This window comes from Malurus melanocephalus, unplaced genomic scaffold (genome assembly GCF_030028575.1).
Source record: "Malurus melanocephalus ecotype Western Australia unplaced genomic scaffold, MMel_1.1 scaffold_72, whole genome shotgun sequence".
NCBI lineage: Eukaryota > Metazoa > Chordata > Aves > Passeriformes > Maluridae > Malurus > Malurus melanocephalus.
In genome coordinates this window covers 2011744-2022670 of record NW_026623304.1, presented here as the reverse complement: position 1 = coordinate 2022670, position 10927 = coordinate 2011744, and the positions used below count along the sequence as shown (strand labels likewise).

General features: G+C 39.7%; 1 protein-coding gene across 1 annotated transcript in view; it reads right to left on the bottom strand.

Annotated features, from left to right (window-relative positions):
* Nucleotides 1–408: 408 nt before the first annotated feature.
* The window catches only part of MMRN1 (multimerin 1), a 40246-nt gene continuing 29727 nt past the window's right edge, over nucleotides 409–10927 (bottom strand). The window contains exons 6-8 of the mRNA XM_057366850.1: nucleotides 8569–10548; nucleotides 2690–2836; nucleotides 409–1581 (exon numbers count right to left, since the gene is read on the bottom strand). Coding sequence (XP_057222833.1) covers nucleotides 1160–1581; nucleotides 2690–2836; nucleotides 8569–10548 — 2549 coding nt within the window. The 3' untranslated portion in view covers nucleotides 409–1159. The remainder of the gene's footprint in view (nucleotides 1582–2689; nucleotides 2837–8568; nucleotides 10549–10927) is intronic.

The following is a 10927-nucleotide window of genomic DNA, read 5'->3' as shown; positions in this document are numbered from 1 at the left end:
ATCTGAGGAATGATATTGGGGATTTTCTCATCCGCATACAGCATGGGAGGAATTSAGTGATTTCATGGACATCCATCTTAAGGTACATTAAGTAATACTCAGAAGAGAGCTGAAGATTCCCATGTGTTTTCAAGTCAAGTTCCTGAGAGTGGAAACTAAAAYAATTCAGGGAGCTTCAAAACATTCTGTACTTCAATAAATTGGACTAGATCATGGTTAGTTTTTTCAGATTTTAAGGAAAGGGAGTGAGACAAACACAGAGACACAGAAAAACCTGGTCAAATATCATTAACAAAGGCAAYAACCAGAAACAAACCTGACCTGTCACACCAGAGGATAGGACAAGAAATGGCAGCAGCCTGGGACTTTGGAAAGAATAAGGATGAAAACCTGAGGGTTTATTTTTTTCAGGCAGTCAGGCATCAGTTAAAAATATTTCTTTATTGGATTGGTGCTTGAAAAATCACATGCAGACTGAAGTTAGTTTCATCTTGTCCCAGTAGTTAGTAAATGTAATGCAGGAATAAACAAAATCATAGATTTATAGAGCTCAAACTTAGGAAATACTTTGGTTATATTGTTTAATCTTGTATACTTTATAGGTCAAATGCTAAAATCTGTGTGAAGCCAATATAGYAATGTTTGCTTAAAACATATCACCTGAGGAAATTCCAGCTGTGGTTTAAATACTTCAAGCAGCAGAGAGAATCCACTAAATCCATTATGGTGTTTATCCTATGATTAATTATATTCACCMCTAGAAAGTACCTTATTTCTAATCTGAATGTATCCCTCTTGTTTTTTTGCTGCTGGTCAGAAAATATAGTTTGTTATCATAGTGGTTATGTTAAAAAAAAAAAAATCATGAATCAATTAAATGCTAGCATATAAAATATGTGGTGAATAATGGCAGGCAAAATTAAAAAGAAATCTATTTTTTTCCAAACAGAATATATACACACGATTATCAATTAATACAATGAGCTAAGTAGCAATCCAGCATCTGAGTCATCAAAATCTCTTCATCAATTCTGATTTGCACTACAAAACCCATCACACTGGAAAACTTAGTGCTGTTCAGGAAGCAAATATTTAAAGGCAAAACTAAATTCATCTGCAGGTTGATTCATTTGACTAACAGCTCCCATTTAGTGCTGACTTAGGTACGATATAACAAGTAACCACTAAATGTGGTTACTGGGGGATACTTGGCAGGTACAGAGCCAGCTGCCAGTCTGAGCCAGACTTGCTGACCATAGTTTAACTCTAATAAAGCATTTCCAGTAATCACTCTGTCRGTGTACGTGTTACTATTAATATTTTCAGCCTGAAAAGCCAGTTTGTCTATTCCATCAACGACTAGATAGCCAGAGGCACGTGGACTAAAGGATTCAATAGTATATTCAAAAACATAGACACCCAGATATGGAACATGGAACTTCCCAGTTGCTGGGGCAAATGAGGCGCCGTAGTTAACATCCAGATTGTTAAATCTGATGGGTCCTGGAGCTGTCATTCCRTACGTATGGGAAGCAAAAAAAGCCACCATAGGTGCATATCTGTATGATCCTTTTGAAAAATCTGGAAAGGAATAAAGAACAATTTCAAGCAATGTTACATTGTATAAAGGCAATTTGGACCAGCCAGAAGGTTGAAAGCAGATTTTCTCATGTTGCATCATCCTGTGGATGATGGACYTCAAGCAACTGAAACATAATATTCCTGCATAAACACATTTTTCTATAGGTACAAAAAGTAATTTTCTTCACAATTAGTTCTAAGTGTTTCCACTAGAGAAAACAGCAAGGGAACTTTGTCTTTCTATACTACATTATCATTAAGGGTGATTTCTTTCCACCTCACGCCCCTTCCTAGTTTTTCCCAYCCCAGGATCTCTTTCATTGTTCATGTGAGTGAGCTGAAGCCAAGAATTTTGCCACAAATCTTAGACAAACACTGAGGAGGTTTAGCACTCATGATGTTAAATGAGGGGATAAAAGTATATGTATTTCTCTTCAAGCTGAGCCTGTACACTATCATTCCCTGCTTCTATACAAATGATTTCATTCACTATTCATATGCTGTCATGAGTGAAAATCAGCCAAATGACTGCTGAAAGATGCATAGAATTCACATTCCATGTGGCYTGGTGTAAATTATTTATTTGTTTTGTGGACTGAATAAGCATAATTTTAACTCTTTTTTTTCTTTTGAAATCTTTCAAGGGCTGCATCCTTTGTTGATGAAAGGTGGTCTAAATGCACTCCTTGAGGCCATAGTCCCACATCCTGGTACCTACTGGTGTTTATCGAACATTTATGGCTGCATTGAAGCTAGTATTCCCCAGTGCTCTGATTTTACCTCCCCCTCCAAAATCCATGACATCGTGGTCAAATAGATCTATTGCACATCTCCCCCCCCCAACTCTGCACATTTCAGCAGGGAGCTTTCCAGCTATTATGGCAGGCCCCAAACCAATTTAATCCCATCATCTGGTCATATTAAAGAATGAGATCACGAGTCACCCGTGGGGATTGATGTCTTCAGCACCAGAACATGGGACTCCGCTCCTTGAGTTGTCACTCATTAAAGGGAAACGTGAGACCTCTGACCAGCAAATGCTCTGTAATGAGGCCCTGGGGCAGAGCCCGGGCTGATGGGGTATTGCAGGGCTGAATTGTGTACTTGCCAGCGCTCAGGGAGTTGTCATTGAGCAGCTTGGCGCTGCAGTTGGCTCCTCCGAAGGGGTGGCGGCAGGCGCACACGAAGCTCTGTCTGTCGGGGATGCAGGTTCCTCCGTTGTGGCACGGGGAGCTGGCACATGCTGAGAACTGTCCTGGGAAACAGAGAGAGAGAAACCAACAACCTCAGCTGCGACATCATGACAGGGACACTTCCCAAGTGTGGCAAGCCTTACTTCCAGAATTAGTTTTGTCAATTCACCATTTCTGCTGAAATTCTTTGTGAAGAGCTTCAGATCCCATCCAGCCTCCTTTTTACCTCAACACAGCATACTTTCAGCCATCCTCTGATATATTCAAGATTCCTTGTAAACCTGAATGCTGCTGGTCTTGGAGGATCAGGTACATGCAGCAAAAAAAAACAAAAAAACAAAAAACAAACCAATCCTCTGAAGAAGTTAGATTAGGCTGCTCTTTCTGGGCTGAGCCAGTTTATCCTTGGTGTACCAAAACTCAGATTTTGTACTGCTGGTGTACWGGTTGGACTGGCTTGTCTATGACATTTTTCAGCCAGGCATGTCACAAACATTGCAGGAGAATCAGGCTGCTGTTGATGAAAGATCTAAATGCAATTCCAGTCTCTAAATAACTTCATAATTCCAGGATATCTACCAAGATTGTGGTAGAAGTTTTGGGTTGCCAGAGAGAAAAATGATAACGAACAGGTGGCATTTCAGAGCACCCTCACTGARGATGTTTTTGCCTCTGTTTCTGACTAGGTATGAGCTGGCCAAATTACACTCAGCCATTATGGAGAAATTTGTCAGGCCAGTGCTTTTGAGCCCTGAGACAGTAACTACTGAGAGTAATTGTATAATGTGTTGTCATAGCAGTTTTCGGGGGGAGAAAATTCAGGTCACATTAAAAATTAAACATTGCTATGAAAAATTCTGAATGCAAAGCATTCCCAAACCATACCTTTTTCTTTTCTCTTGGTCTGATCAAATAAAATTCAGATATTTTAGAAAATGAACCTTTTCTTTGCCAGGAACTACCAGCAGAACTCTGGAAAGGGAACTCCATGCAGTCCTGTGATGGTAAATCTAGGCTGGTAGGTCAGAATCGAAAAAGCCTTGCATAAAAGGGTCTACTCATTGCCAGGGAAATGCAGAGCTGGATTTCATGTAGATATTTCAATAATGACCAAGTTACCTTCACATTCCCACCCAGATATTTCAGACTTCTGCATTAAGGCAAACAGTGATACTGTATGRTATTTTAGTTCAGTGAGCAGAACGCAGAGGCACACTGTACGCTGACACTTGAATTTGCTCTGATATAGCATATGGATTTACAAACACAACAGTCATTCCTTTCACAGAAAATAACCTCTACTCTCTAATGCCTGAAATAAAGCAATTTAGGACTGTCATGACTGGGGTCACAGCACAGGCATCTGGGCATGAGGAAATAATGRTTTTCTTCTTAGATAATAGTTTGCTGCACCCTTCCTTCAAGTTATTTTTCTCTCACATTTACCGAGCTCCCACAACATTTCACTGATATTTACCAGGCATTTACATATTTACCAAGTGTCAAAGGAAAGCAGAAAAGGAAGGAAAGCAGCTGATTGTGCTGACTGTATCATATTCCCCAAATACAAAAGCTTCCTCTAAGAACACGGCAGTCTTTCTKCTAATTGGCTTCTGCTTATCATAAACAAGAAGCAAATCTAAGAAACAGGAAAGAGATCTCTAAAAGGAAATGGTAATGAGACTGGGACTAGTGCTTTGGAAGTCTGCTGTGGGGTGATGCTGCCTGAACTTAACCTTGGAGTTAGTTCAGGTTCAGACACAGCTTTATCTACATTAAATTAACCCTCCAGGTGAAGCACTGCTTAACAGCAGCTGGGAAGCTCCTCCATTTGTTAGGATTAGGAGAAGTTGCGCAGGGGGTTTGAATCAAGTTACAATTTTCAGAGCAAGGGCCAAATGCAGCAGATCTCCACTGTGCCAACAATCTCTGTGTAACCATACTACCATAGCATCTTCTTTCTGCTGTCATTTCTAGCCAAGGCTGTTCCTTTGCCCAGTATTTTCTTTTTCCTTGCTGAAGACACTATATCTGAATAATCTCCTTGGGGTAAAAATGCCACAAGTTTCAGATTAGGAAAGGATTTGCCACTATAGTAAATATTTTATTGTTAATTAATATTTCACAACTTAGTAGTGTAAATGAGTAAAAGAGACTGTAAATTAAAGGCTTAAATTGTAGCTGCTAATAGCAGGGAATAAAATGTAGTTGCTGATCACACTGGGTATGGAAGGAATGAGAAGAGCCAGTTAATGCTCAGTTTTGCTACTCTTTGGGAGGGCAAACAGCCAGAAGCTCTTTTGGGAAATTGACTGCCAATGCTGTGCAAACAAACCTCAAACAAATAATGAAGCTCTGTCAGTATCTACCAAGCTGCTGTTAGAAGCAAAACAAATATTCAGCAATTTAATGGTCTCCTTATGGAAAGGATTGACTCCAGTGGTTCAATTTGGAAATTCTTCTGACCAGGAAGTAACCTACCAACATTTTCTCAGTATTTAGTCATTAGTACCTGTTTCTCAGGGAGCCCTAGGAGATTGGAAGGGCCTGGGATTCTACTAAACTGCCCTGCTTGCACAGGGTCAAAATATTGGTCAGCCTGTAGTTATCAATCACCTCTGCCTCAGCACTCTCAGGCTGAGTGGGCAAAAAGCAAGGAGRAGAGGTGTCTCAGCTGTGGCCTCCAGTTTTGGGTGGGGTGGATTGTTATGATGATCTGAACTACTTGGACTCTGGCAAATCTGTTTCTCTGTTAAGCAGAGCTATCTAATAATTCCACTGTGATGATCTTAGGATCATCAAATTAAAAGCAACACAATGATTTCATCAACCCAYTAGTCTAAAGAGTAAATATGCAAATTTAAAGTATGCGTCATCAAACTGAACTGGAATAGCCAGCACATTTGTGCAATTAAAACACAAGATGGAAAATATTTAAATAGGTTAATTTCACTGCAGGCTTGAATGAAAAAGCAACAATGGAAGCTTGCATTTCTGTAAGGAGGGGTCAGAAATCTTGTGAAAACAAAATCAGAAATAGGACACGAACGTGAGACTGAAATGAAATTACCTCTCACACAGTCGCACTGTTTTAAATGCATAAATATAACACAGCTTCACTCTCAGTTATTCATATCGATGGGAGGGAGGGCTAATCTGAATAAAGCAAAACCTACAACTAATACAAGATATGTAACAAGAGTGTACATTCACCTTTGGAAAGCACAGCAGCTTCTGGATTCCCTAGAGAACAGCAATGATGGCAACAGGAAAATGGGAACTGAGTTATTTCTTCAGGAGAACAGTGCATCGGAAAATAGGACCAGCCATAACCCAAAACCAAAACTATTAAGAGTTACTGTGTGTGTATATATATATGTATATTTTATATATATATATATATTCTTTTTAAGGTTGTCATCTCCTCTATTTTACATATTGAAGCTGTCTAAAGATAATCTTTTATCCATCCTGGGCTGCCRTATCAGCCAGTATCAGGTGAAGTGTTGGTGTTTTCACCCCTCATACATGCATTGCAGCCTCTACCTGACATAAAACATTTCTTTAGTTCATTCCACAACACGGGAGGTCTGCAAAGGTTTATGTCCCTACATATGCAATGCAGACTCACATTGCTTTCCCTTGATTTCAACTAATTACTTGGGAAAGTATTACCTCAGGGTCAAATCCTGAACACATTAAAGCCAATTAAAACCCTAATCTGTTAAAGTAGGCTAGAATATTGAACATATTGGAGCCAATGAAAATTGTCATTCTCCTCCTAGGTTTGTTTGTTTTTTTTTTATTGAAAATGCAATTAAATAAATTTAATAATTGGCCAATCATGCCTTAGAGTTTCTTCCAGAAATTTTGGTAGAGGCAGCACAAATCTCTGGTGATGTCCTAGAACTTGGGAGAAGAGGCTTTTGTAGAGAAGTAAAATCTATCCAGRTAGAAGATGGATATTTTTTAATTAGGGTAATGGTCTTGCTTCTTTAACTTACAGGAATACCATGTATGGCTTGGCTAGGCATGAAATATTGTTAAGTACAAAATCTCATTACTGATGTAACAGTCAGCAATAACATTGCTATGTAGAAAACTTGTATAAAAATAAGGCTTCCTAATGTCTGCAGAGATCTGCACTTCCTGTGAGTGAACTTATATACAATGCAATCAGCAAGTTATGTTATTAAAATTCAGTAGGAGATAAAGAATAAATAAGAAAGGCATTAATTCATCAGTGTGAAGTGAGAAACAGAGTAGGTGTCACCTTCCCATGCTTCAGGCAGGTAGAATTAGCGATATTTCCCAAAAAGGTTGGTGAYGTAGAAAGGATCAAAGACATATCTCATTTTCTCTTAATTTCAATTTTGAACAAAGATTTTGAATTTCCATCCTGTGCATTGGCAAAGACAGAAATGACTGAGGAAGAATTGTCATTTTTAGTACCAAAATACTCAAAATATTTTGCAGTAAGCATTTGGCAAATCATGGGGCATTTTAAAGTGCAACTTCCTGCTCTTATGACTGTGTCCTCTTTGTAAGTGAAAACATAAGATAAGCAAGGACTGAAATCCTTCAGTGGGGATGCCTTTCCTCAGAAACCAAGCTACTCACGGGACTGGRTCATGAAAAGGGATCCTTTCCACTGATCATTGAGAAATGCTGTCCCTAGGACAGGGGAAGATCRGGGAGGGAGGTGGAGAAAGGAAGGAAAAAAGCATGGAGAGGGAAAAGGTGATTGCCCATGGCTTTAGCACATGGGTTAGAGTAAAAGATCTTACAATTTCCAAACCTGCTTACAAACAGGGACCAAATATTGGTTTAAAAGTGTTCATAAGTTCAAGAGCATTTTACAGAAAACATTCAGGTCTGGATCTTTAAGGCTAGTCTCAGTCATTAAGAAATCTGTCTAATTTTACTGTGAATTAGAATCATCTCAGTATTTCTAGTCACTTATCCACTCTTCATTTTCTGTATTGTGCCAGGAATTATATTTCCATAAAACATTATCTTGTGCTGTTGGTTTTCACTCAAGCATGATTGCAAAAGTCATAACTCAAGAGTTTGTACTTCTGTGAATGCATTCATATGAATTCATTTCACATGATGGCATTTGAATTTAAGTTCAGAAGCAGATCACACTCCAATTTTCCTTTTTAAGAATGGCAGCTCCTGCTTAGCTGAGCTCCAGGTGGACTGGAGCCAAACTTACTTTGTTGGCTGGATTCCTGCTTTTTCAAGAACACGCTGCTGCAACTGCACCTCTCAATGAAGTCCTGAAGGAGCCAGTAAAACCCTTATTACAGTCATTTGTATTCACTTGCTTCAGGTTTTTGATAACTTTCGTCCCTGCTGACACTGCAAAGTACTGGTGCAACTCCGTATTTCTCTCCCAGCTTACATATTTTTTTTTCTACTGAAATTGGTAATAGAGATGCAGRCACAAAACTTTTGTTCTTAGATTTTGCCTGAACTGTCAGTTATTTTTCAAAGGTCAGGCTTTCACTGAGTGTGTGTGCAAGTACATGTACCTTAAAATGATCAGATGGGAATCTACTAAAGAAAATTAAATGCAGCTTCTGAGTGCCTTAGAGCAGAACTCGCTCATCTGCAAAATAAATTCTCTTGTAAGCAAGAGACTGATCTGAGGTTTCTCTGAAACACCCTTTGCAGCAGCCTTCAGACTTTTTATTTACTCTCAGTCAAGTTCTGCCACTCAGTTCATCACAATGGTAACATAAGTAATTATTAAATATAACTTGATTTCTAGTAGAGCAAAATGCATTACCTGGATCTATTGCATTATCCGTGTTTCTCTGGCTACGGCTTGCCAGGCTCATGGTGACGTTTCCTGCCACTTTTTTTGCTGGGGCTGGTTTCTTTACAACTGGCTTCAGCTGCTTCTGAAGTTTGGTGATATTGCTCATTGCATTTACCATCGATACATCAACATGCTGGCTTAAATTTGCCAAAATAACTCCTGCTTTTGCTTCAAGCACAGATTCAATGAGCTCCTTGAGGCCTCTCTGCAGCAGGGGGATATCTGGCTGAGCCAGTTTAATTAGCACAGGTATGCTTGTGTTCACTTTCTGGATGCTGCTGTTGGCATCCTGGCACAGCCCCCGGGCCTCGTGAGCAGTCTTGTTCACAAGAGGAATGATGTTGGAGAAACGGATCGACTTGGCTTCCAGGGCCTTGATCCTGGAACTCAGCGCCTGGAGCTGAAGTGAGACCACCTGCTCTTTCTCTGTTGAGGCAGCTTGGGTTTTTTTCAGCAAGACACAGTTGTTTGCCAAAAACTTGGAAATTTTTGACTCCACATTCAGAAGGCGAACCTCATGGTCCTTTGAATACTCTACAGAGTCAAGTAGCTTTTCTTCCAGGTGGCTGATATCTTGTTGCTGCTTTTCCACTTTTGATGATGTATCATTTAAAATATWGAAAACTCTACTGAAATTGTGGAGGATACTTTTGTCAGACTCCTTGTATGAAAGATCAGAAAGAGATGGCACTAGTTGTGAAGTAAATTCATTTTTCTTGTTATAGAGCATCGACTGGATGGATTCATTCAGCTGTTGGAACTGGGGAATGAAAGCCAGGAGGCTGTCCAGTTCCTCAGCTCTGCCACAGCAAACTTCACTCTCATTTCTTAGAGCATGTAGCATATCTTTCAGTACATAGTTATCTTGAATAGAATCAATAGCACTGTTGATTATTATCATGGTCTTGTTTAATCCATCTTCTATTTCCATGGAGCATTCATTAACACGACTCTCGAACCATTCCTGATAAGCCTGAGATTCATTTTTAAGTCCTTCCTGAGTTTTGGAAAGTTCCTTCATTGCAGAACTCATTCTGTTAATGACAGCAGTGAGGTTTTCAAGTTTTTCTTGGAATTCTTTAGCTTGGGTTTGTTGCTCATACTCTGAAGTCAGACTGAAAGGTACCCCTTGTTCAATCAARGGCTGCAGGATCTCCATGTCATAGCACAAATCATTAATTTGCTCATTCATTTTGTCCATCTTATTATCCAAGGGAAGGAATGCATCAGAGAGACTCTTATTTAGAGCAAGCACACTCTCTTGGACTGCTGCCAGCTGTGCTTGGAAATCTGTCCTGCTCTCTGACAACATGTCATCRCAGACCCCCAGGACAGATTCTCTCTGAATTTCCAGTGCAACGCTGAGGTTGCTGATCTTGCTGTCTTGGACTCGTAAGTCATCATAGATTTCCAGCACCATCACACCTTGTCGCTTCACTTTCTCATGCAGTGTGATCATGTACTCTGTAAAATTGTACTCCATGACTTTATCTGCTGAGGGGATGCTTTGTCTTGAAGACTGCTCAGCTGATAACAGTTGCTCATGAGCATYTCTCATTTCAGTCAGAGTCCTGTTTAAAGATTCATAATAAATTGCACTTCTTGACTGTTGATGCTCCAAGTTAACTTCCAAAGACTTCTGCTTTTCTTGTAAAGCTTTCACAGGCTTGTCACAAGTGAGGGCCATTTCCTCTCTCATCTGCACCATATGGCTCTTCAGCTCCAGAATGTCAAGTTCTGTTGGCCCACTGTCTTTCTCCTGAGCAAATTTTTTTTGGGTTTCATTCAGGTGATTGACTAATTCTTTTGTATTTTCAAGATCACCTGACAAACTAGACATAGTYTTGAAAATTTGAGCCATGCTCTCTTGCATTTCAACTTGAAATACTTGGAAGTGTTCTCCAACTATGACTTTGAYTAAGTCATTAACACTTCTGGATTTGAGACCTTTGGGAAAAAGGARAAATATGGAAACAATCAAACCAGCTGTGTTAGTAATATCTAAGTTTTCTCCACAAGGTGAGCACAGTACTTCACAGCAGTAAAACACACACATCTCTGCCCCAGTTTACCCACACATGGAGCCAAATTTATAGCTGAAGAATSCAGAGGATGGCTACAGTTTATAGAGAGCTATAGTGTTTGAGGATTCATCCCTGTTTCAGCTGAAATCAGTGGGACTTTTGCTATAATTTTGAAARGGCAAACTCAGACTCTGCATGTGATATCAACATCAACCTCCTAGCTAAGCTGTTTCTGAGCACCCAAAGGAGGAGATCTCTGTGCTTTTGTGGTTTGCTTATAATAAATGATGTGATCTTTCTCC